The sequence below is a fragment of the Anarhichas minor genome, unplaced genomic scaffold, assembly GCF_050575085.1.
Source record: "Anarhichas minor isolate MPS153535 unplaced genomic scaffold, ASM5057508v1 ptg000021l, whole genome shotgun sequence".
NCBI lineage: Eukaryota > Metazoa > Chordata > Actinopteri > Perciformes > Anarhichadidae > Anarhichas > Anarhichas minor.
This window is the reverse complement of record NW_027466467.1, coordinates 3,874,958-3,902,111: the sequence shown is the minus strand read 5'-3', so window position 1 is coordinate 3,902,111 and position 27,154 is coordinate 3,874,958. Positions and strand designations below refer to the sequence as shown.

The following is a 27,154-nucleotide window of genomic DNA, read 5'->3' as shown; positions in this document are numbered from 1 at the left end:
TTGAGGATTTTGAAAGCAGTCAGCTGCTTCGTTCAGCATCACAACAAACATGGCGTCCAGAGGCGGCTAACTGAGAAGAGAAGCCGGGAATCCTCTAAAGCCGTTTTAGTTCAGAGTGTTATAACTTAATGACGGATAACAGTTGCTTCTTCGCGATCTCAAGATGGAAGCCACCTCTTTTCCAGAAGAGGTTCCGGAGAGGAACGTGTGTGTCGTTGGGTCGGAGCTGGTGGAGAACTACACCGTAAGCTACATCCGGGTTCCTCGAGCCTACCGCCCGTTAGCTTAGCTAGCTTGTAGCTACCATTAGCTTCAGCTCTGTCAAAGTGACAGTGGGTTAATGTTGAAGAAGTTGCTTTTACCAGTCCATACATAACGTGAGAAGTTATTGTACTGTTTTCCCCCATTAGTCATTATGTCTTTATCCGCATGAGGCTGGACTAATAAAGAACGACAGACCTGACAAGCTAACTGCAGTGCTAATTGAGTGTTAACAACGTTTCCTCCAACTGCAGCTTCCTATTGTGCTGTCAGGCTCAGGGATGATACGTTATGACTATACGGTGTAACGGTTTACACCTTTTATGTTTGACAATCGCAGACACGGCGGTGGAAGTAATGAGGTCATCCCTCTGAACATAGTGTCCTATTCACTTAGAGTCCTATGTTCCCAATAGTGTATGTTTTTAACACTAACTAACACTGTAAGATATTGATAAGGGTTATCTTTGCAGCTCAAATTGCAAACAAATGAAGGGAACTGGACGTTTCAAATGCAGTTTGAATGGTAAATATTCCTTTTAACAATATGGAGATATCAATTTCGAAAGAAATATAACTGCCTTGCACATAAAGCCATTTGAAAAATACTGACTAAGGACTGCTTCTTTGTATTGTTGTGCAGATGACAATAACTAACCTAAAAACGTACATTATAGGGTGAACTTGAAGGTTCACCATTGACGTTGGACATTAGATTGTGGTCTGCTTACTGGAAATGGCTTTTTTTCACCTGCATCTTGTGGTTCCTCCTTATCGGATGGAGCTGTCATAGTGATGGCTCAAGTGTTATCACGTGCCTTATGTTTGGATCTTCATCCGATAATAGTTGGTTGCATATCGGAGGAGACGGTATTTGATATTTTCTTCATGTAGTTATTGGAGCATCCGTGCAGTTTGGGCAGATTTGTAATGACTGAGTGTCTTGCTGTGCTGTGTTTCAGGTCTACATCATCGAGGTGTCGGAGAGAGAGCACAGATGGACTGTGAAGCACCGCTACAGTGACTTCCACGATCTCCACGAGAAGGTGAGGGACCGGAGCAGGTCGGCTTAAATCTGCTCAGAGTGAGAGGCGTGATCGCTTTCACCAAACATTTATTTTGTAGTCTGTCCAGGTAAACTAACAGCAGGACAAAATGTGTGTTTGAATTAATTTACTCACCCATGTGACATTCTACATATAGTACTTATTCTCATTATACTCCCAAAGAGAATCACTTTACAATAATATAACCGAGAAAAACAGCTAATAATCACATTGGAGAAGCAGCACCCGGACAAGCTTCATAACTTATTGTTTAATGTGTGTTTCCCTGCAGTTGACGGCAGAGAAGAAGGTGGACCGAGGGCTGCTCCCTCCAAAGAAGATGTTGGGGAAGAACTCAAAGAGTCTGGTGGAGCGGCGGCAGAAGGAGCTGGAGCTCTACCTGCAGACGCTCCTGCTGCAGTTCCCACAGGCCACGCCCACTCCGCTCGCCTGCTTCCTGCACTTTCACCTATATGTGAGTTCACCTGAGGCTCCTACAAGCCTTAACCTCTGCACATGTACAGTAAGCTATTCAGGTGCTTCAGCCTGCTAGTACTACACCTGATGTTACAGTTGGTTGTGTGATTCCATCCCATGGGCATTAATCTGCTGCTATAAACAGCCTTCTGGTCGTTCCAGTTCATCTCAAAGGTGTTGAACGGGGTTGATATCATGGCTCTGTGCAGACCAGTAAAGTTGTTCCACACCAAACTGGGAAAAACATTTATTTATGGAGCGGGACCCCAAACTGTTGAGTCCAATAATAGATTTCTGGTAAATTTCCAGTGATTAATTCTTTTGGTTCCATAAAGCTGGACTTCATAAAGCAACATGGAAAACCATTGCTGCTTCTCCAACATGAAGATGTACTGCTTTTCTCTGTTTGGTGTAATTGTAAATTGAAGATCTTTGGTCAGAGATAAAGAAGTTGACATTTTATAGATTAAAAACAATTATTAATGTCATGTCTGGTAAATAGCTGGTCTCTTTTGTTAAATGCTGTGTCAGAACCTTTACTACACTGAAACCAGGTCAAAAACATTTCCACTTTCACTTCTGGTTTTTAACATGGTGGTCATGTCAAAAGTTGACGAAAGGCAGAAAAGTGTGTTAAGAGTAAAATGTAACTGATATGTGGTTGAGAAGCGCGGCTCTAGGACATCTTTGTCATGTCAGTGACTGTGATCAGATGATGGTGTCGAGACAACAGACCATTGTTCTCTGAGTCCTCAGGACTCTCAGAGTTAACAGCCAAATAAAGAAAAAAACACTCATGTGATGTGAAATATCAACATGTGACTGTCGCATATGAGTTAGAAAACGGTTGTATTGTTGTTTATTTTTCAGCTGCACCTAACTACTGTATAATGTAACTGTGATGAAAACATGATGTTCACTTTCTAAGGTGAGCTTCAGGCCTCTGCAGGTGTTGCTATTAAAATACTGTTTAATTAATCCAGGCTAACATGATGCTATCCAGCTAAAATGATCCTGATAATTATCAACCAGTCCAGTTAGTGTGAAGGATGAAGTTTAAAAAAGCAACATCGAACATCTGTAGAGAGTTTAAAACGGGTCCGTCTGTCTGCTGAGCAGTGAAGTAATACGATTATTTAACTGAGTCTTCAAGCTGAAGTTTTTGTTTTTACGAAATGAATCCAGTTTTTAACAAAGTTTTTGTTTCTTTCAGGAGATCAACGGCATCACAGCAGCTCTGGCTGAGGAGTTGTTTCATAAAGGTTAGCTTCCTCTCTGACCTCTGACCTCTTTCCTCTCATCTAGTGTTTCTAACAGTTAACTCCTTTAGTGGAGTGTTTCCACTTTACTGCAGAAGCTTTCTCCCTTTTAGTTATTACTACAGTATACTATATATAGTATATGTCAGTTCAAGAGATGAAGTGCAGTGAGCCAGACTGCTCTGTACTTAGTTAATCAGGGACAATACACATTCATTTAATCACAAGGATGTAAATGTGGCAGATTTAGTCAAATGTCAGTGAATAGAAAAATCATTTAAACTGAGGGGCGAATTCACAAGAGGATTGCACGTTTTTTGCGACCGCTAAACCTGCGCAAATAAGACAAAAATAATGTAATTTTTAAAGCACTCGCAGAGGGTGAAATGCATCCCGTAGTTCACAGTCAACTAAATAGTGTCTCCGTGCACATATTTAAATGAGGTAATATGCACTGAAGCCAGGCGAAGGCATCGTCACGCTCTACTCAAACTCATTTATTTTTGGATGTAGTGACAGCTGTGTGATGAAAAATGAATTAATAAAGCTCCCATACATGTCATTTTTTGAAAATACTTGAGAAAAGAAATAATACATTTATTATATAAACAAATTTTTTTTTTTCCTCTATATCTCCAAAAAGGGCAAATTGCACTCAGCTGCAAAACTTAATGTCGGTGTTTGAGCTGTAATATAATTAGCACAATATCTGTTGTGAATCTGACGTTGAGGTGGGGCAGATAGCGGTTGCAAGTTATGTGCAATCCATCGTTTCTTTGATTGCATAACGACATCCTGTGAAACTGCAGTCTGTTGAGTAAATCGTGTTTCTTCACGTTGGACTCAGTACTGTTTTGTTATTTGGTTCCTTAGAAGTCCAAAATAATCATCAATCAATACTCATTAATCCAGTTTCCATAAAAGAACAATTAAAGTTTCATCTCTCGCTGGTCGTCACAGTTCATGTTTATACAACCAAATATATTTTGACTAATATATAAAAAGCAATATTGTTGAATGTTGCAGGTATTGTCAACATCTGATTTGTAGATGTTGTACTGTGAAGCTTTAACTTGTTCAGATGAAACCTTGTGCAGTGCGTAGAATCAGACCGCTGTTTGTTTGTTGTGCTGTAGGTGAGCAGTTGCTGCAGGCCGGCGAGGTGTTTTCTCTCCGCCCGCTGCAGCTCTACTCCGTCTCCCAGCAGCTCCGTCTGGCCAAACCAACCTGCTGTAACGGAGACGCCAAAACCGACCTGGGTCACATCCTCGACTTCACCTGCAGGCTGCGATACCTCAAGGTCCCACACCTCACATCCCCATCGTTCAGTTTAGTGCTGTGTGAGACTTTCCTCTCAGGAGCAGACGTGTTGAATGTTCTCACTGGTTTGTGTCTGTGTTGGTCAGATGTCTGGGACCAGAGGCCCGGTAGGAACCAGTAACATCCAGGAGAGCAGCCTCCCCTACGACCTGTCCGTTTTCAAATCACTAGTCCAGATAGAGGTAACTGTCTGACTGTGTCTCTGTCTGTCTCTCCTGGAAATACTTGTGTCTTGTACGTGTAGAATTCCTGTCTCATTCATATCACACACAAACCTCGTGTTTGATAATGAGATGAACCTGCATTTCATAGCATGGGTAGAGTTGTAAACTTAAATTGCAGGAACTAGCAGGCTACCAACCTGAAGGTAAACTTGCTGTGTTGTCCGTCCCGTCTCTAACGGCAAAGTAAAAACACTAACAAGAGGAGACAAATTGACTTCATTATGATAAAACAAATGCTACTTAAGGTGATCAGCAGTAATAATTGTCATGATGTAGCTGAGATATCAGTGCTCAGTTTAGTATGTAATCATGTCATGTTCTCCTGAGTATATTCCTGAAACGGATAGTGATGGAGGTTTTATTTGTACTCTTTTAGAAATTCTCCTAAAACCTGCCAATATTTGGGTGATAACGTCCGTCTCTCTCTGTGTTCAGATCAGTGAGGGCAGCTCTGAGCAGATTCGCGGTCTGTCGTCTCTGAGGTCGAGTCTGGCAACTCTGAGTATCCACCACTCCACGGAAACTATGATGGTGAACTACTCATGAATACTCCTCTGTAGTGTTCACGCCGTGTCTTTGTACGTCGCGTACTGATGCATGTGTTATTTTTGGCCGCCTCCAGTCGATCCTGGTCCCGGAGGCGAGCGAGTTCTCACAGTGGGAGGCCGAGGGGGCCGAGTCCGGCTGTCCCGTCACCGCCGTCATCCCCGTGTGGAGAAACCTGACCACGCTGGACATGAGCCACAACGACATCAGCACCATTGACCGCTCGGTGGTGAGACGCACGCCGAAAAACCTGAAACACAATTGATAACGGTGTTTAGAAATCAGTGGCTTTATTTTATTTTATTTCCCCACAGTGAAGTCTGTGACTGACTCTTATCTAGTCCATTTCATACAACATCTCAGAGCCACATTATCAAGTTTTTACTTTACTTTACAACAACATAACAAGAAAAATAAATCCTGTTTCAACCAACCACCAAAAATGTATGTGAATGAAGGAAAGTTTAGGTTCCACACATCAGTTTCTGTGTGCTGACTCTGCGTTTATTTCTCTGTTGCAGAAACTGATTCCTAAAGTGGAGTTTCTGGATCTGAGCCACAACCAGCTGTCCACAGTGGAAAACCTCCAGGTGTGTGACTGTGTGATGAAGAACACACCAGCTCTGTTGTCCTTCACATCAGTCTCATTTCTAGAGTTGCAGCTAAAGAGAATAGTTTCACATCCTCTACAGATGTGTAGTTTGTCATCAACAGTAGCACTGAACTAACTGTGCTCTGTTTGCAGCACCTGTACAATCTGGTCCACGTGGATCTGTCCTACAACAGCCTGCTGGTCCTGGAAGCTGCTCACACCCGTCTGGGCAACATCAAGACCCTGAGCCTGGCCGGCAACCAGCTGGACCAGCTGACTGGCCTCACCAAGCTCTACTCGCTGGTCAACCTGGACCTCAGCCACAACCAGCTGGACCAGGTAATCACCCAGCGGTCAAAGTGACGTAAATACTTTCTTTGTATACTTTATTGTGCAACAGGAATGTTTGCTTCATAGTTTTTGTTTTGCATTAAAAGAAAGGAACATTAGAGGTTTTCTAACGGGACTCTGGTGCTCTGAAACACCACCGCTTCCGTCCTCAGGGGGCGCCAAAATCAACACAATACATATAAAGTTCCTTGTAGTAAAATTAAATGATCAACCTTTACGTGTAATTGATCATCCACATTAATTACGCCAAAGGTCCTCAGTCATCCAACATCTTTCTCTCTCCTCATTTTCTGTCACCTCTCTACTTTTGATTCTCCTGTACACACTTAGTAAACACAACCTAAAGACTGACACAGCTCATGTGAGAAGTCCAGACTTTAACGAGGCTGACTTGGGTTGTTTGTGACTTGGTGTGTGTTTGTTTTACAGTTGGAGGAGATCAGGAACATCGGATCTCTGCCGTGTCTAGAGAAACTCAACCTGTCCAATAACCCCATGTGCATCATCCCAGACTACAGAACCAAAGTGCTGACCCAGTTTGGAGACCGTGCAGCAGAGGTACACCGTTAATATTACTACTGTACAAGTACTACTTCTACTACTACCACAGCACCAAAAGTTTTTTCTTGCTTTACTGTTGCTTGTACGGCTGTTTTTACTACAGCACAGGTAAACGACCACCACACTGCTTCTCTCTCTGTACCTACTGCTGCTAATGTTAAAGGGATAGTTCAGAGGTTGTGTGAGGTACTTATTCAGAGGTTGTGTATTACTTACAGTAGATGAGCTTGTAGAAACGGACAGAAGTACCAGCACAGGGAGCAAAACAATGTACTGCTGCTTTTTTCCTGAGGTGTCTAAATGATGTTTGGCCTCTGCCCCATCACAGCAGTACATTGCCTTGCTCCTATGAAGGTGCTTCTGTCTGCTTCTACAAACTGCCGACCGCCGTCTGCTGTAGTTGATACACTGACTATGAATAAATACCTCTTAAAACCCCACTTCAAAACATCTTAACTATCCTTTTAACATTACTGTCCCTACAAGTACCACTACTGCTGCTACAAAAGGATCTGCTCATACTTCTACTGGCAGTACTTCTAGTCTACCAATATTACTGCTGCCAACTGTTTATGCTACTTCAGCTATTGCTATTAATACTATTGATTCGACACGTTTTTTTTAATTTTTTGTATCCTCGTCCCTGCGTGTTCAGGTTTGTCTGGACGGTACAGTGACGACAGAGAAGGAGCTGGACACGGTGGAAGTGTTGAAAGCCATTCAGAAAGCCAAAGAAGTCAAAGACAGGATGAGCAGCGGCGACAAGAAGGTAAGATCATCCAGCAGGAGGCAGCATCAGACCGGCTCTTATTTATAGTTGACCGACAGTTTGCAGCCAAAATAATATTAAATGGCTTAGGAAGGTTAATAGTTCAAATAATTAATATTTTCTTATATATAGAGTGTAAATAAGTAATTTATGAATCTCTTCAGAAGACATTAACATGCTTTTGAACTTTAATGAGTCAAACTCAAAACATTGTTGCATCTTTCTTAGTAATCTGTAATCATATCGTCCAGATGAATTAACACCTTCTGTAGATGTTTTATAATTCTAACCTGATTAGAGACCAATCAGAGATCACCACAATGAGATGTGACTAATAACGAAGTTAATTACTAACAGATCTCTGGAGATTGAACTCTGTCATTCGCTACAGCAGCCGACCTGTGTTAACATACATGAGTAATACATGAGTGTAATGACACAACCTGCACGTCAGCACATCAGCAGCAGAGTTCAGATGTAATACAATTAGAGACATTAAATCAGAGAGTCATGATTAGGTGTGTGAGGTTGTAGTCTGAGGGTAAAGTTTGTGAAATATTAGAGTTTTCAGTTGTGAATTTTACTATAAATGTGTAGAACATATTTCGTGGATCTTTTTGTTATTTGTGTGACAATAGTTTTAGTTTTTTACATTTTTTCGATGTGAACATCCTAAAATATTCGTGGCCAACTGTTTCCTTCTGCAGAGGAATCCTGTTAGTTTTCTGTTTGTTGGTAGTTTAAAATGTGCCCAAGATGACTTCCTGTTTGCGTGTCCATCCTTCAGAAGTAAAGACCATTTTAACGTTTAAAGAGTGACAACCTGTTTAGGAAAATCACTTTGCAAAGGATCATTACTGAGCGTGTTCTTGTACATAGAGTCTGACGGCCATGCAGAGTAAACAACTTGAATTAAAGTATTTAAGCTGCATCTTTGAAGCAGGATGTTTAAAACTAAAATTGAACTCCTGCTGAAGGCTGGAGGTCCACACAGGAAGTTATCTGTGTCAGTCTGGTCAGTTTTAACAATATCTCCTGAACACAAACCTTTACGAGGTCCTCCTGCAGACGGTAACTGTGGTCCACAAATATTCTCAAAGGTTTTCACCAAAGCAAAATATTGATTACAGCTTGTTCACAGATTTCTGCACATTTGCAGATTAAAATGTTATCTTTGAACTTTCAGAACAAAGCTTTAGTTCTTAAACTTCATAGTTTACTTTAAACATTATTAACACAACCTCATACATATACAGTAATTATACAACTACAGCAGTACTGAAGTAGTGCTACTGGACTGTCTCAGTAGAACTGACGTTTCTCTGCTGCTGATGGAGCAGCTGCAGGTTCCATGTGATCTGATCCACCGCTGCTCTCTGAAGGCTTCCCTCTCTGTCCTCTCGTCAGATCAGTGAGGAGACCAAGCTGTCTGCTGCTGCTGCACCTCCTCACCTCTCCTCTCCCCCCTCTTCTTCCTCCTGCTGCTCCTCTGCTGTTGCTCCTCCTGCTGTCTCTTCTTCTTCCTCCTCCTCCTCCTCTTCCTGTCCAGCCCAGCAGGCTGCCTGCCCCAGCCAAGGTAATCATGTATGTATCAGGCTGTGCAGAGCTGAGGGAGGGGGGGGTTGTTTTTTAAATTTATTTATGCTGTCAGGCAGCGGACAGACAGACGAGTACGTTTCAATGGCTGATTTCCAAAAACGGCAGCTGACTGAACTCGCTGGGGCAGCAACTAGTGATCATTATCAATTAATCTGCCAGTTGTGTAGTCAGTAGAATGTTTCTTTAGCCGATGAAGCTAACCTGCTGCTGTCACTATCTATCTATCTATCTATATATATATATATATATATAGATAGATAGATAGATAGATAGATAGATAGATAATCAACCAACATGTTTCTTCTATAGACATGACGGATATATATTAAGTTAAATGATCCTCCAGTACAAACTACCACCAGCTGACAGGACGGATACATCAGTCTCTGTTGATTGGTTAAAGATAAATAACCTCTATTCCTAACACCACCACCATGTCGGTGTGAAGAATGAAGAGAAATTAAATGTACATTTAGTCAGATTATCGGACTACAAGTCGAGCCAACTGCTGCTTCACTGACTGATGACTAAATAACTAACAGATGACTGATTCACTGATGTTTGGCTGGAGGTTGTGTGACACCCTGCTGATTCTCACTAACCTCCTTCTGTGACACTAATATTTGTTCTGGCTTAGTAAAGGCTGCGTGTACATGTCAGAATCTAAACCGTAAGAACCAAATGCATGTCTGACTGTTTTATGCACGTCTAGTGAAACAGGGTTTGACTGTTTTTGGTTGTTTATTTATTGAGATGTTTGAAATTTGTTTCTGATTTAAACTCTGAATAATATATTTCTGTCAGAAATGCATGACTGCATAAGTGTGTTTTCATCTAAAGCCCAGTGCGTCAATGATTGATCATTTTTAGGGTTGCAATTATTATTTTCAGTGTCAATAAATCGGCTGATTTATTTCTTGAACATTTGATTCATTATTTAGTCTGTAAATAGACTGTATGTAAGAGGTGAAGGTAGTCAACTTGATGTCATTCACTGGTTTGTAATCTGCGGTTTTGAAGCCTTGACTTCTTTTGTAACCAGAGGAGTCGCCCCTTGATGGCCAGTAGAGAGAATGCAAGTTTAAGATACTTTAGCGTTTGCTTCACTGTTCAGCCTGTGTGTGTAAAACTGTGAAAAAAACAACCAACAGTCCAAAACTCAAAGATATATTTAGTTAACTTATGTTCAAACAAAGAAAAGCATCCATTATTCATAATTAAGAAGCTGCAGCCATCAAATAATTGCCTTATTCGGATCACAATTTGGTTTGATTGAGTTAAAACGTACTCTGCACATAAATACTCCTATTTAAAGATGTCAATCAGCAGATCGAGCTCCTCAGCTCACGGCCTCACCGATCTGTTTGGTTTCCTGTTTCAGAAGTGACGAGCAGACAAGAAGACGCAGTCCCCCACAGTGTTCTCCCTCCTGTGGACGCTGCTCCTCCCCCCGCGAGCTTTAACACTAACACACACCTCCTGTCTGCTGACCCCGCCCAGGTGAGACACACCTGTAACTGTTTATCGTTGAACAAAATGTCTTGACACAAAAATCAAAATATATTAATTGTAAAGAATGTTTGTCTTCGCTGTGATCTAATGTTGCTTCATGTGTTTGTCTGCAGGTACAACAAGCTGCTGTCCGTCTGTCTGAACACACACTCTGTGGAGCTCCTACAAGTACAACTACTACCAATACTACAAATAACATCTGGTCAGTTTCAAATTACATTATTTAAATTAACTGTTAGATCTCTCTTCGCTTTTCAACGTTTTGCCAAATGACGCCAATATTATACTGCCTTCCCTGCTTTAAAGTAAAGAGAACTTGTCTATTGATCTTTAAAGACTTTTATTGCTGTTAATCTACCGTCAGAGAAACTGAACTTTTTGAGGCAGACTTTTAATGTGAAGCACAAGAAGTGTGGAGTCTCATCAGGTTGAGTATTGACAATATCCTAAAACGGAGAAAGTATTTGTGGTGAAAAGATAAACGGAGAGCAGCACAGTATTGAGTATTATACGACTCTGTACATTGTAATGAATTTATCAAGAGTACTGAGAAAACTTTAAATCAACTTTATTGACCTACAAGAGTAAAACAAAAGAATGAAAAACAGAAACATTAAATGTAATGATGTGGTGCAGTTGGTTAAATAATGGCAGGTGTGTTTATGAGCTGTTAGGACGACTGAAGCGATTAAGTTATGTCCTATTCATGACATCATAGAAGGTATAAAACGATCTCCCTCCCTGTCGTTTTCTCCTCCAGCTGTGTCTGCTGCTGTTCCTCCTCAAGACAACTTGAAACCACGTGCTTCTCCTGCAGCGCGGCCTCGTTTCCTCTGCTTCCTTCTCACCTGCTCTCCCTCTCCTCCTCCAACAAAGACTTCATTACCCAGCTCTCCCAGCGTCTCGGCTCCACCCTGAAGGAGCAGAAGAGGGAGACGGAGGAGGAGGAGAGGGAGGAAGAGAATAGGTCTGAATCCAGAGAAGTTCAGTCTCATGTGGAGGACACCGAGGTCGAAGGTCCAAGGTAATTTAACCAGCAACCTTCTCTCACTGGTTTTGATGACTTTCAGACGTCCCCACTGGTTTCTGGGATTCCCGGTGGGTTCTTAGAGCCCTCAAAAGTCCCACTGGTGTCTGGGATCTCCTAAAATTCAGACCTGGTCCCTGAGATCCCTTAAAAACTGATCTCTAAAAAGTCCCCTGATTCTGAGATCCCATAAGATTCACACAGATTTTGTGGATTATAGTTTTTAGCTTTGCATAATATTGAAAGTGTATAAAAAGTACCAAAACATAATTCCTGATTCCTCCACTGTTTGATGCTCATTGTTCCAGTCCAGGCTCCGGGGACGGATACTTCGAGATGGGTCTGGATGACTCCGTTGAGGAGTCGGTCGGCTCCTTTTCTTCCACGTCGCTCGCCGTTCCTTCTGCAGAGGAGCCCGGTGGCCGCCAGGGGGAGCAGCGTGGCGGTGAGGAGGAGCTGCAGGTCAGCAGGGTTCTGTGGTGCTACTGTCTTCAGGTGAAGGAGGAGGTGGAGCAGAAGGAGGTGTGCCTGGTGCTGACAGACCGGCTGTTGGGCCTGCTGTACCTGTCGGATGATTTCATCAATCAGGACGCAGGTAAACACACAATCAGCCTCAGTTGTTTTTCATTCATTCATTTTTTGATGCACATCTGGGATTGATTGAATGAACCCGAGTTCATAATGTTGTAGGATTATTATGTTCGCTGGATAAGTCATCCACTTAAATAATCATCTTCCTGATGAAGAGAAAATACATCTGCAACTATTTTATATCACTTTAATTAGCAATTAATTGTTTTTTTCTAGCAAAAATGCAAAACATTCCCTAGTTTCATCTTTTTAAATGTGAGGACTTGATGCAGTAAAGTGAACATCTTTAGGATTTAGACAAAACCAGCAATGTCAAGATTGCTTGCAAGATCTAGAAAATAATGACTTTTTTGCAGCTCTTGTTTACAGTAAATTACATGATGTTTGGTGGATTTGTTGCATAATTATTTTGAAGTATTTAGAGCGATCTGTTCTCTTGTCCTCAGACCAGGAGCAGAGTGTGGAGGAGGTGCTGTCCAGCCTACAGGTGGACCTCCTGCTGCCATACTCCCAGCTCCTTCTCTCCTGCAGCGCCGACCTCCCTGACTCCTGCCTCGCCTTCGGCCTCCAGGCCGGTCCGACCCGCTGGTACGTCTTCTCAGAGGCCGAGGATCTCCGGCAGACCAGGACCGAGCTGACGGTGCTGATCCAGGTCAGAGAGACTCCCTACAAATAACAGCTTCTAAAATTAAACTTTTCAGTTTTGATGACATTAGCAGGTATTTTTTTCTGTATCTTAGATGTTAAAACAAATGTGTTTTTTAAGTATAACAGCTTTCTCCCAGTAGGGGGCAGTGCAGTTCAGTACTTTGACATTTCATTTGCAGACATCTCATGTCTCGAGTATTTTTATTATTTACAACAGGGTTTTTTATTGATTAGGTTTACTGATTTATAAAAAATGAAACGCAGTAAAAATCTGTTCAATTATATTTTTCAGTCTTGATGACATCAGTAGGTATTTCTAAGGTGTTTAAACAAATGCTGTTTTAAATATCACAGCTTTCTACCAGTACAGCTCAGAACTTTGAAATGTAAATTATTACGTAGAAACATAAGCTGCATCAACACGGGTATCACGTGTGCAGCTTGAACCAGGCTGGAGTTTGTTGTGTCAACACCTGGAAATCACAAACCTTCTCACTTGTGTTTCCAGGCTGCGAAGTCTCAGACTGACCCGGAGCCCCACAACACTCAGCTCTTCCCCCGATCGCTCGTCAACTCCTGGGAGCTGGAGGAGAGTCAGGGAGCCCAGGGAGGCTATCCTGCCTTCCTCCTTCTCTCCTCCTCCTCTTCCTCTGCCCTGGACACCCACCCGCTCCTGTCAGATATCCTCTCTCAAAGAGAGGACTCCAGCCTCCCCTCTCTCCTCTTCCTCACCCACCGACACCTCTGGGTGCTGAAGATGGACTTCAGAGAGCTGGCAGAAAGAGAGAGGAGGAGCGCTGACCTTCATCACTCCTCCTCCTCTTCTTCCTCCTCCTCCTCCTCCTCCTGGTGCAGGCTGGTCCGTGTGCCCCTCGGCTCCGTGGTGCTTCACCCCAGAGAGAGAGGTTCTCAGGTCGGGGACAGAACCAGCAGCACCTCCTGCCCCGACCCAAAGCACCACCACAGGTAGAGCGGCTGTGATTGGACGAATGGATGTTCTAACTTTATAGTCCGTAGATGTTTTGTTTGTAATGTAGTTTTGCCAAACGGATAATTACAGATGACTACAGCATCAAGTTTGTGTATCTTGGTTTAACCATTTTTTAGCGAGCTAAGTAACTAGTGTTAGTATATTTAGTGATAAGTAGTATGATTAGACAGATTTTAAATTTTAACATACATTTTATGTTCTCATTAATGTTTGCGCTGTTCTTTAGTTTCCTTGCTCTTAAATATTATCTGTATTTTCACCACCAGGAGGAGTCACACTGTGGAGCTGCTGCTGGGCGGTCAGAGGCTGCTGCTGCTCTTCCCTCTGGCCCAGAACAGGAGCCCCTTCCTGGGGGTGCTGAGCCAGAGGAGAGCCTCTCTGGAGGGGCTGAAGATGGTGGCCCTGGCCCAGCCCTGCAGGTCCTGTCCACAGCAAGGTGAAGACCAACCACCTGCTCACACACTCGCACCAAGAAGGGAGATTTTCCTCAGCCATATTTCAGCTGGTTCATTTAGTTAAACCTGGTTTCTTCTCCCAGTTTGTCTGACGCGTCACCTCTTTGTTGGTTTGTTCTCAGGCCGTCACAGATCCAGAGACCAGTGCTGCTGTTCCAGTTCAGGGACATCAAACAGCACCAGCAGGTAGACTTCTGAAGCACTTCTGTGTACTCCATCATAGATTACTTTCTCTACATGTAATTCTTCCTCTGCATTTACAGCTGCATGCCAGTATCACACTTATACTTTGATTAAAGCCACACGGTGTGTCCCAGTTTCATACTGTTCTAATTCTGTAAACACAATATACCAATCTTATCTGGGCACTCATTTATCAGTGAGTTTATGAGATGTTTATTTATATAACACAAACCATGATGCAGAGACAATACTGATGGGCGTCAATGAAGCTTAATTTCACTGCACTTAATCACAAGAAGTGGACCGATTCAGCTATGTGTTAGCTGATAAGTAATAAGAAGCATCAGAGAAACTTTTGAGGTAATATACTTTATTTTATATAATGTAGTTTATTTCTTGCAATGTTAAATGTCCCGCTCGGTACATAAATTACAGCAACAAACCATAAAGCCGGATTTGCATGTTTTATCTGATGTACATCATCAGGGAGGACAGTGTTGCATCCAATTTTCCCCCCGTGTCTCGTGAGAGAGGACTTATTGCTGTTGTTGATATTTTTTCTCTTTCCTCCTCTTCCTCAGCTGGGACTCCTCCAGCCTCCAGGTGGAGGAGAACCAGCCGTCCCCCCACCTCACGCCAGGTCTCTCCCCAGGACTGAAGCTCCTGGCTGGGCTCGGAGAACAGCAGCTTCTGACCTACTTCCACAGATATATAGCAGTGGTAGGACACGCACACACACACACACATACAGTTGTGTTCCTTTGCTTCCCGAACCTGTGTGTCCAAGGACAGAAGGATGTGAAGCAGCTGTTTGACTGTTAGTCATCTAATGCTGTATTTCATCAGAAACTCATCAGATTTTAGAGAATAATCTTCTTACTGCCGAGTGTTTTCCAGAGTAAACTTATAGTAAATCTTTCAGTTTAAGATTGTAATGTTTGTTTACAACTGACAATTATTTATTATCGATTGATATACTGACTATTTTTTCGATTCATTTCTCTGGAATGTCAGGAAATGGTATAAAAAGTGTTGATCACAAATTTCCAGAGCCTACGGTGACGTTGTAAAATGTCAGCCAGTGAAAAACCCAAAGAGTCGGTTTATTATTATGATTATAGAGACCAAATAAAAAAACGGCTAAAATGACTTAAAGGTGCTCAATACAAAACACTCAGAGCAAAGCTAGTGCATATCGTATGGAGAACCTTTAAATGAAGCCCAGTTGGTTATTTTTCTGTCCCAGTTCTTAATGAGACGCATCTTATGCCGTCTTTGTTTGAATTCCAATTTACTTTTTGTTGCGTCAGTCTGAGGCGGAGGAGGTGAGACAGGTCCTGTGGCTGTCTGTGGTTCTCTACAAGTCTCCGGAGTCTGAGCTCACCTGCTGTCTGCTGCTCTCCACCGATACGATCTACTTCCTGTTGGAAGACTCCGCCTCCACACTCGGTCATCACTCAGGTAGGATGAAGGCACGTGATTGATTCAGTCAGAGTGAGAACAGATTACATTTAATAGAAATTATATTAATATCCAAACTCTGTAAAAACCTTCCACTCTAATATGTCAACAAAATGAAGCAAGGATTTTAAACCTGGCTTCATTAAATGTTCAGATTTCCGTTTGGGAAATTAAAGCAAGTTAGCAAATATTTAATAAGATAACACCTCATTTATATATTAAAACAGACAATTTCAGAAATTTTTATGTAAGTAACTTACTGGCGTAGTTTCATGGTGATATCTATTAGTTAAACGTTTTTAAAAATAACTTAACTTACCTCTGGTACTACATGTACTACCATGTACTAAAACTCTCAGCTCTATAAATCAGTTGAAGTTTGCATGTTTTGCAAAAAGTATTTTATCCAACCTTTTTAGATTTAGGTAACGAATGCGTTTATGTAAATATGTGCATATGTTTATAATATTATTTTCACTTTCTTTGAGTTACATAATCACATTAAAATAGTTTTACCTTTTTATGCTAAGAGTTATGCTAAGCTAATGGGGATCCACATAAATACAGTTAACTTTTTTGTGCCTCTAACATTGTACAGAGAACAGCAGCAAAGAGGCACAACTGTCTCTGTAGACTTTCTTCTTTGTTAAATCTCTTCTTTTCTCTGTCTGTCGCTCAGTGTTGGACACAATGGACTCTGGAGATGTGGACGTCTGTCTGTGCTGCTGTCTGTCCATCAGACTGTCTGACCTGCTGTCTGTCAACGTGGGACTGTTCGACCAGTACTTCAGAGTTGTAGGTCAGTGGATGTACACGCTCCTTGTCTCCAGTGTTTGCAGGGCTCATAAATATTCATACCAAACTGCTGCTCTATGCTGATTTTACTCTGTCACCCTCTAACCGTGCATCCTCTCTCTCTCTCTCTCTTTGTGTTTGCAGGTCGTTCGGCCGATCACATCGTGTGCTGTCTCAGCCGGGACAGTTATGGGACGGGCGTCTTCCTTCAGGAGCTCATGTCGGCTCTCAGTCTGCAGCAGCAGCTTCCTCCTCCAGAGCCGTCAGATCAGGACTTCTACTCCCAGTTCACCAACACAAACACAGGTAACCATGCTGGGAGCCTCAGAGGGAATTTTATTATCTGTTTTTGACATCAAATCCTACCTGATTGCTTTGCGATCATCCATTAAAATGTCTGTTGCCAGAACACATACAAATCTGTAATGGGAACAATATAAAGTGAAGGAGATTACAGATCCAATGTGTTCACTGACCAGGGCCCAACATCCCAACATCCATCCAGAAAAAACATTCAGAATAAAACATGATAGATCATGTTTAACAGTGTTTATTTAAATGGGAAATATACATAAATTAAAACAGAAGAACCTACAAATTAGTCAAACTATAGTCCAGTACTCATGGTCCAGAGAGAGAACAGAGAGTCCTTAAATAATAATAATAACAAAGGTGATGACACTATCCAAAAAAAAAAAAGCTGCTTTTTGATCAGGTGACAACGAAGCATACAGCATTGCCAGAGCGAGACTGAAAGCTGGCATCAAGGAGGCTCAAGAGAGACTGGTGACAGAGCTCCACACCAACAACACTAAAGATATGTGGCAGGAGATCCAGAGTGTCCCCATCATGTGTGAGGCCAGATGAGCTGAACACCTTTTTATGCTCTCTTTTAATCTCTTAACAAAGAGTCACCTGTCAGGTGTGCCCCGCCTCCAGAGGACCAGCCACTCTCAGTATCTACAGCGGATGAGAGGAAAACCCTGATGAGAGTGAGTATGAGTAGAGCTGCTGGGCCCGATAACATCCCTGGTCGTGTACTAAGAACATGTGCCAACCAGCTAACAGATGTCATCACTGATATGTTCAAGATGTCACTGTCAAGGAGAGAGTACACACCTGCTTCAAGACAGCCCCCATCGCCTGGTAGCTAAAGATTCTGCAGTGGATGACAGATCACAGAGGATGCTGTCTCCACGGCCTCCACTCAGCCCTCACATATCTTGAAAAATAACACCACCTACATCAGAATGTTGTCTGTCGATTTCAGCTCAGCCTTCAACACAATATCCCACATGCAACTGGTTATTAGACTTTCTCACAAACAGACCCCAAGCAGTTTGGATGTGTCAGCTGTACCTTCTCTTCTCTGGTGTTGAACACCAGAGCTCCCCAGGGCTGTGTGTGGTTCTCAAGAGACCAACCTGCTACTCAACGCCACTGAAACCAAGGAGCTGACTGTTGATTTGTGCGTGATCGTAGCCATTTGTGGCGGCTCGCTCCCACATTGTTTCGCTCAAATATAAACAAAGTTTGACCTGGATGTTTAGCTGAACATGACAGATGTGATTTTTGTCTACCCCTGCAGGTAAGATGCAGAACTACGAGTTGGTCCACAGCAGCAGGGTGAAGTTCATTTATCCCAGTGAGGAGGAGATGGGAGACCTGACCTTCATCGTGGCAGAGAGGAAGGCTCCGACCAGCGCAGCATCTTCGTCCTCGCGCTCCTTCAACGTCCTGCTGTATCTGCTGGTCTTCCAGGTAAGGAGCTTCTTCTTTTCTAATGTGTGATTTTATGGGAGTTCCACTTTGCTTCATAAGAAAAACACAAAAAAAGAATACATGTGGTGTTTGGAGGATGAATTTAGTTGTTTCACAGCCTGAGGAAGAAGCTGCTCTAAAGTCTCCAGGAAGGAGATATGTGATGACCATGAACTGTTAACTTGCTCCACCTCAGCTCCATTGATATAGACAGAAGTGTGTGTCCTCGCCTCCTTTTTTTCTAAAATGAACAATCAGGTCCTTTGTTGTACTGAGGTAGGTAGGTGTTGTTATTTACAAGACGCGTGAGAGCAGTGGAGACGGCCTCCTCTGTTGGCTCTGTATGCAAACTGGTGAGGTCTTAGCTGGTCCGGTCCTGTTTAGGTTTGCTATTTTAAACCTAATTATAAAATAATAATAATAATTTCCTTCAGGTCCAAATCCCCGGCAGTCTGCCCAGCCAAGGCTCCACTCTCTCAGGCCACTCCTCTGGTTCTGGCTCTGGTCCGTCTCCGGTACTCCAGCCCAGGACTTTGATCCTGACCAGCACCGACGTGTTCCTGTTGGACGAGGACTACGTCAGCTATCCTCTGCCTGATTTTGCCAAAGAACCCCCCTCCAGGTGAGCACACTGGAAGCCCTGCCCTCCTTTACCACAACCTTTAAAAACCGTGACAGGGGAGTCACTTAAGAGCAGAATGTTTCACAGAGACCTTCAGGTTCGGGAGGGCGACAAACATTAAACAGTAAAATCAGTGAAACACGTCGTCTCCCCTGAACTTGGGAGAAAGCTAAAAAAAAAAAAAAAACTGTTCCTTCATGTTTGTGCTTGTCTGCCGCAGGAAAAGAGGAAGAAGAGTAGACACCGACTGAAATAGTGTGTGTGACGTGTAGACGGTCACAGGGAACATGGGGCAAAGCAGCGGAAACCAATATTCACTGAAGCCTAAAAACACTAATCAGTCATTGTGAGGAGGAACAGGACAATGAATGAGCAAGGAATGAAAAACTCAAGTGTCATTATTCTCATAATCAGACTTAATTGACATTTAATTTAATTTTTCAGTCTGACATCGTGTTCATGTTCTCTGGTTAGAGGTAAACGAAGAAAAACAATCGGCGGCGGTGACGAATCTGATCCGTTTGTGTCGTATCTGTTAGCTTGAAGCGTATCTCGTTGATGAAAAAGAAACGTGTTGATTTATACGTTTTTAGTTCAATAAGTCGACCTGTACGGTTGTGATCATTTCATCCAAATTCTTTGCAAACCATTCCCCTCCTTTCTTAATCCTGCCTACAAAGATCCAATGTGCTCAGTGGTTTTTCCAACTACCAGACCTATTTTAATCAATATTTGTCGTTGTATTACAGCAGGTAAATATGAACCAGATTTAAAACGGACCTCTTTTTTTTATCACCCCATAAACAAAACTATTGAAAAATTCTAAATGCAGCGCTTCAGAGATCCAGCTGAGAGGAATGTTGCAGAGACAGAAGCAGCAACAGTTCTTCTCAGATCTGCTGCGTCGCTCTCTCTTAGTGCGGAAAACGCATTGAAGCTGCTGGATGCTGTTTGTTTGTGTTGCTCTGCAGTTTACTGACTTTATATTTCGTTCACGAGGAGAACGCTTTAACTGAGTAAACATCCACAACTGATTGAGCCCGATAGCGCTTCAAACAGCTGATGCATATCTATATGAAAAATGTGGCTCGATCAGCCTTCATCCCCAATAATAGACATAAACATGACGATGAAAAAACACCAGGATCTTGAGTTGAGATTAGAATGATTTGTGATGTTTACTCTTTAAAGCGTCTATGATCTATATTTTTATAACAATGTATCAAAGTGACATTGTGAAAGGAGTCTCTCATTTAGCAGTATGGTAGTAGGCATCTCCTCATCTTCGTCTTCCCCTTCATGTCCTCCTGCAGGGAGCGGTACCAGCTGCGTGAGGCTCGGAGGATCCGGGACCTGGACCGGGTCCTGCTGGGGTACCAGACTTACCCTCAGGCTCTGACCCTGGTGTTCGATGACCTGCCCGGCCCCGACCTGCTCTGCCACCTCACCATGGACCACTTCGCCGCCGCGGGGGGGGGGGGGGGAGGCCCCGCCCGGAGGGGGCGGAGCCAGCAGCGGCGCGGAGGGCGAGGTCCAGTGGTGCGTCTTCGTCCCGGGAGCCGACAGCAGAGAGAGGCTGATCTCGCTCCTCGCCCGCCAGTGGGAGGCGCTGTGCAGCCGGGAGCTTCCTGTGGAGCTCACGGGCTGATTGGTGGACGGACAGACAGACGGGTGACTGTTCAGCACTTTGGTCGGTCGTTGGCGGGTGGAGTGATCGTATGACGGGGGGATAATTTACACACATGGATTCAGGGCTCGGAATGCTGTTCGAAGGCCTCAATGTGCTTCAAACCAAGTAGTTTGTACAAAGTGTGGCCACGAGCGAGATGTGATGACTCAGTCAAATTAAGATAACGATGCACACGTTCATTCATGTCTCTTTACTTGAAGGCATTCATAGCTTGTTCACATGAAAAGTGACAGAAATGGTTTGTGTGAAGAATGAAGAAAGATCACTGTGTAAAGTGGGCGTGGCCGTAGGTTTCGGAGGTGGTTTCAGACGCTGTTAGACGATCGGACACTTGGTTTGACGCATTCTGGGGCCCTTTAGTTGTACGTCGATTGAAAGGAATGTGGCTTCGCCCACACGTTTAGTGTCTGCTCTAAAAAACATTTGGTCTCTACAGACACCAGACTGCCATTACAGACCTGTGACCTCACACTGAGCCGAAATGATGGGAGTTTCTAGCACAACTTCACTTTCTTGCAAAGTGTCTCTTACGAAGAAGATTTACAGATTCGTTAGAGGACTTTACTCACGACCAGAAGACAGACTGTTGTTGCACAGCAGGGGGCGCTGCAGACAGTCCACAGGAGTTATACTAGTTTTTAAATCAACATTACATTAAAAAAACAGTTTGTAATTTCTGGTTAAATCCTCTTGTTCTCTGTCCTCTCCAGAGTCGTATCAGTTTCGTCTCTGTGTGTTCTGCACAAATATAAGTGCAGGACGTGTTAGCCTAGCTTAGCACAAAGACTGGAAGCAGGGGGAAACTGCTAGCCTAGCTTCATCAAAAGCGGAAAAACACAAATCCACCTTCCAACAACTCCAAAGCTGTCTGATTTACATGTTGTTATTTATGTTAAGTTGCTCTTAAAACCAAAAATCATTTTTTTGTTTGCACATTTGGATTCTGGTTGAGGTGACAAGAGGATATCCAAAAATGTTCGACTGTTTTAAGTAGCGCGCGCACACACACACCGCTGCTCGGCACATACTGCTCTCTGAACATTTTATTCCTTGCACATTGTAATTAATGAAGCAGTATTATTGAACTGTATATTGAAGCTTTTTATTAATATTATATTAATATAAGTATGTTTCGGGACAGATGGATGTTTTCCATCCTGAAGCAGATTTTGTAGTAAACACTTAAGTTCTGATGAAATTTCCAAAAAGAACTCTTGTCATATTAAGCATTATTATCATTGAGTGTTATTTTTTTTTATACATTTTTTAATGTTTTATTTCATCGTATGTTGTGTTTTTCGTACATTATTGTTGACAAATGGGAAGCCAGACAGTGTTGTACCCCCCCCCCCCCCCCACACACACACACACCCACACCTCGCACCACTATTGTTTACGTTACATGTTTTTGTCTTGCTCACGGGGAATGCCACTGAATTAAAGTGAAAAATGAAAACTAAACGTGTAACAATCCTGTTTGGTGTCGCGACAGCAGTTTTGATTCTTAAAAAAATCAGCCGGGTTCAACCGCAGTCTTCACGCTGTTCAGCTGATGCAGCAATTTAACCAGAAAAGTCTGACCATTGAGCCGACAAGATACGAGTCGCTCCCTGTTTCCCACGAAAACTGATGCCATGAAGCAAACGGTCACTGCAAAAATAACTTTTATGATGTATTACAAAATCTGGAAATCTTAGTGTCTTACAAGTGTCAAAATGTGCTAATTTTGAGTTTATTCCCCATTTCATTACAAATTTAGTTTCAAGATTTGTCTTTTTTTTTCTTTGTTTTGCAGGGATCAGCAATATTATTTATTACCTTGTGATTGTCGCCATTAAAAAAAGGAAATTATTGCAGTCGTGACAACTTTTCAGGCTTAAACGTAGACGTAAAAACCCTGTTTCATAGTCTTATAAACCTCTGGGTAGGGATTTAGCTTCTGATAAGTCTTCAAACTCATGGATAAGTTAGCAGACGTTCAGTTGACCCGAAACACTGCAAGGCAATTCAAAGGGCTTTACATAATACATAAAAGGCATATCAATTTAATAGAAGTGAGAAAGGGTAAAATATAATAAATGTGTATAGAACAGAAAATAAAAATGTCAGTGCAGTGCAACATGAATAAATAGTCCCAAACTTTAATAAAAGGAAGTGGCAGAAGAGCAGTTAAAGCCCTGATTTAAAGAAACGAGAGTTGCAGACAAACATGAAATAAAATGTGGAAGTCCATTTTGAGTAACGGATCAATAATTCGACTTTGTATTATGTCTGACTGACTGCCGTGTCTTGATGAACTGGAGGATTTTACCAACCTTTTTTACATTCAGTTAAAACCTTTTAGCTTGATACCAGGATTTTAAGACTTTATCCTTTTAGGCCAATTGAATTGAGGATTCACAATTCTCCACCACAACATATCCCTGGCAAGGTGGAGAGGTCTTTGAAACAGCATTCAGACCTTATTGTTGTGATGTGAAACACTTATTTTTATGGGTTTGTAATTAAAATAAAGAAAAGTCCTGGAAAGACCTGTGTAATTTGGTATTAATTATAGGGAAGTTTCATTTCCTATTTAGTGAGAAATTGGGGATTGTTGGGGACTTTTGACTCATAACCTCAGTATTTTCAAACTGTTTGTTTTCCAAAGAACATTAAAACATAGAAAAAAAAAGACAAAAAGTCCCCGTCAGCAGTTCATCACCCTCAACGCTCAGCGAGATTTTGATGACTTGGCGGTTCAGCAGCACGAAACACACCGCCACCTTTCAACTCCTTCAACTTCCTCTATTTCCTGTCTGTCGGAGCCGCTCATCATTAAATTCGGCTGATTTCCTTTTGAAGGGACACTTAAACAGACCGAGGGCAGAGATACTGTACGAGGAAGTGTGATCAGCAGAACTGGCGGACTGACCTCTTATTGGCATGTTCTGGGTGCCAGTAGGTCAATCGACCAATACGAAAACATTCATGTTCCAGGCTATAATGTTGTAATAAAGAAACTAATTCAGCTGTCTGAAACTTCATCACATGGAGAGATTGGATCCAAACAGGATTTGTGTTTGGAACAAAGAGACCGTGTGCCAAGACGACACGATGATGCGTGTTGAAGAACCAGAAGGGCTAACGGTCATGTGCTTATCACATCTGCCTCTGATGTCTTTTGTCCCATTAGTTTGTAAATGGCATCATGTTTATCAACATATTTGCTTTAAATTAGGTGGAAAATTCAGGTATTTGCCAAACAGTAGTTCAGTTTAAAGCTAAAAGATTGGTTGAGATTAGCTAACAGGTCAGTTTGGTTCAGAGAGGTCACATGTTCAGATACTATTCGGTTCAGGTAAGCTAACAGCTTTAGCAGCTAAAACAGTTTGGTTGAGATTATCTAACATGAACAGCTATAACTTTAGTTCATGTTAGCTTAGGGTTCAGTTCAGCAGCTAAAATCAGTTGTGGTTCAATCAATGAAAACCATTTAAGTTCCCGATAGAAAATAATTTAGTTTAAAGTTGAACCTGCGTAATGGACTTTCGGGTAAATCCTCTTTTTTTTTGTAATCTCACAGTAGTTTAGTTTTCTTTTGTCCGAGCTGTCAAAGTAGTACATTAAGATAAGTACGATTCATTTAATACAATATATTTAGTTGGAGCAAAACATGCAGACACACAGCATATTGTATGACATGCTATGACTTTTGTCGTGAAATGTATGAGAAGCAATAGTGCGACTTCTTTGTAATTTTTTATGACTTATTATACTATGATATACTATATATAATATGACATTTTTCGTGACATTTTTAAAATGAAAAAGCACCGTGGTTTATTATTTCCAGATGAAACTGATTAGTTAATACAGTTTAAGCACATTTCTTTTCTCCCTGGTTGCCCCATAGTTTGACAACCGCTGGTAACCCGGTGAAATAGAAAGTACAGAAAAAAGTACAAGTATTCATGGTACTGTGAGGCGTTCTGGGTATTCTGTTGTATCTTGCTAAATTCCTTTTGATTAACAGTCAGAGCAGAGATACACCAGAGGGATGTGACACTGATAGTAAATCCTTTCTCGCTTCCTCTTATCTTTCATGTTGTCTCTTGTCTGTTCGACTGTGTTCCGGTTCAGAGTGCTGATCGGAGGCATCCACGACCTCTGGCTTTGGCCCCTCTCGCTCTCTCTTTACTCCTTGATTCATGTTTTTCTCACTTTTTACATGAATCAGCAGTGAGTGACTGTGTGTTTCTGTGTGTGTGTGTGTGTGTGTTGGTGCCGAGATGCAACTCTTAAAGAAAATAAATATCTTGGTGTCCTTCACACAATGTTTAACTCACTTGTCTTGTATTTAATCAGGCAGTCTCAAGGCATCACAGAAGTCAAAACAAAATATAAATCGAGGGTAAAACACACTATCAGCCCGTCAGCAGCACGCACGGCCAGACACTATCTCAAACTATTGACAAAACATATGAGGGATGTAATTTTGTGAAGAGTAAACTCTTTACAGTCTTATTCTGTAATACGTGTGGTAACTCTGCAGCAATAATTGCATCACTGAATTAAGCCTTTTCTGGTCCAACAGTAACCTCATATTACCTCTTATGAAGGCCTCATCATTACATGACATTCGGTTAATAAACTAATTTGGCAGCCTGGCCACCAAATTCCACCTGTGTTTTTGATGTTGCATGTTTTCTTTTAGCGCCATGGCATTGATACGTCCGTAAAAACGAAATGTAAATCATAAAAACTAATGAAATTTTCAGCATCCGCTGTACTTTGTGTTTGCTGCCAACATGCTAAGCTAAGATAGTGAAGATGGCAGACTGCATGTAGGCGGATATGCACGAGGGTCGCTTAGAAATGTTCGCTCGGCTATTTCCGTGCACATTTTCTCGTATGTTTGGAGAATAGAATTGTAATTCTATAGAACAAAATTCTCGTTAAATTTCTCTTTAAATAGCAAATTGTTGATCAGTTTGGGTCAGTATCATCATGTAGATGATTGTAATTACATAAAATGTTATGCCTTTCCTTTCCTCAGGGCCATAACTTAAACCATCAGATTTATTTAGATTTTATCGAGGAATTTTGGCAAAGATGTGACTGTGCCACCTGAGAGAAATTGGCGGAAAATAACAGAACTTCTTGGTGAGTTCCGAGATCAGACACAGTCAGTGCATGTGTTGAGGTCTAGCTGTAGTTAATGTCTATAAAGTTGGTTCAAATCGACTGTCTGAGGCGAGTAAACTGCAAACGCTGCTGTTTGAAATCTCCTTGCAAGTGAGCAAGGCAGTACTGCACCGGTGTATTGTCTGCCTGCTTCCTGCTATTGTTCTGTATGCTTGCAGTTTGACCTTTGACCCTCGCTCTGGTCAAAACCTCACCTTGCTGCGTCAGTCATCGGTTCTTAAAAGTCTTGCTTATTTCAGACAGGAAAAGAAACTCAGCTTTCTCATGTGTTCCTTTTTCATTCTGTGAAGCAGGCGAGGAGTTGTGTCAGCTGACGAGGAAATCCGTCCAAATCGCACCGCTCCGCTGGGACGTCCAGGAGGGGAAATCCGCCCAAAACTTCCTGTGAGGAAGAGAGGACTTCTCACAATCTCTCTTTCTCTCTCCCTCTCCCTCTCTTCTCAGACTTATACTATAGCTAGAGTATATCCACTTTATTTGAATGACCAATACCTCATTTAATGTCTCAAAGGGTTTTAAACAACAGAAAAAGGCAAACCACAAAATATTTAGTAAAGATACGACATGCAATAATCCAGCAATTACTAACTTAATCCAGGGTTGTAATACATTTACTACTTTACTACTACTTTACACTCAGATTATGAGTTACTTTTTACAAGAAACCTTTTAAAAGGAAAATGATACATTATGATATGTTATGATATAATGCAGTTCCTTGTAATCGTGTTTACTTCTAATCTACCTCGTAGTATACAAAGTGTTACAACATTAAAATGAACTTACATGTAATCGTTAGCGATAAAAACATAAATAATATTATATGATACAGTAATATAACACTGTGAAATAGGTGATTCTACATAATGGGTACTTTACTTTTGATAATTTAAGTACATTTTGCTGATATTCTTTTTACACAAGTAACATTTTTAATTCAGGAGTATTTTTAGACTGAAGTATTTCTACTTTTACTTAAATGAAGAATCTGAGTACTTCTTCCACCACTGGCGGTCTATAGTATCGTACAGTTTGGAGACGGAGAGCAGGGTGTGGTGTGTGTTACTCCAAGTATACTTTAGCTGCTACAGTATACTGCTGTTACTATTGTGACTACTGTAACTGCTGCTACTACACGTACTAATACTGCTACTAGTGCTGCTGTCACTACTACGGGAGCAGTAGGAGGAGATGACCTCTGCTGGGAGGTTCCTACTTTGCCAGTT

The 27,154-nt window shown here is 42.0% G+C and overlaps 1 protein-coding gene across 1 annotated transcript; it reads left to right on the top strand.

Annotated features, from left to right (window-relative positions):
- The first annotated feature begins 23 nt into the window (after positions 1-23).
- On the top strand, positions 24-22,202 carry nisch (nischarin). The gene is given in 29 exon segments (XM_076095681.1): positions 24-244; positions 1,224-1,307; positions 1,600-1,782; positions 2,998-3,046; positions 4,180-4,343; positions 4,450-4,545; positions 5,023-5,118; positions 5,210-5,362; positions 5,655-5,723; positions 5,879-6,064; positions 6,506-6,634; positions 7,293-7,406; positions 8,814-8,982; positions 10,387-10,505; positions 10,631-10,719; positions 11,278-11,541; positions 11,853-12,139; positions 12,582-12,787; positions 13,292-13,749; positions 14,041-14,210; positions 14,352-14,415; positions 14,994-15,132; positions 15,723-15,873; positions 16,553-16,672; positions 16,813-16,974; positions 18,257-18,429; positions 18,864-19,051; positions 20,365-20,526; positions 20,528-22,202. Coding segments are annotated over 29 exon segments (4,497 nt in total). The 5' UTR covers positions 24-163; the 3' UTR covers positions 20,700-22,202.
- Positions 22,203-27,154: the final 4,952 nt, after the last annotated feature.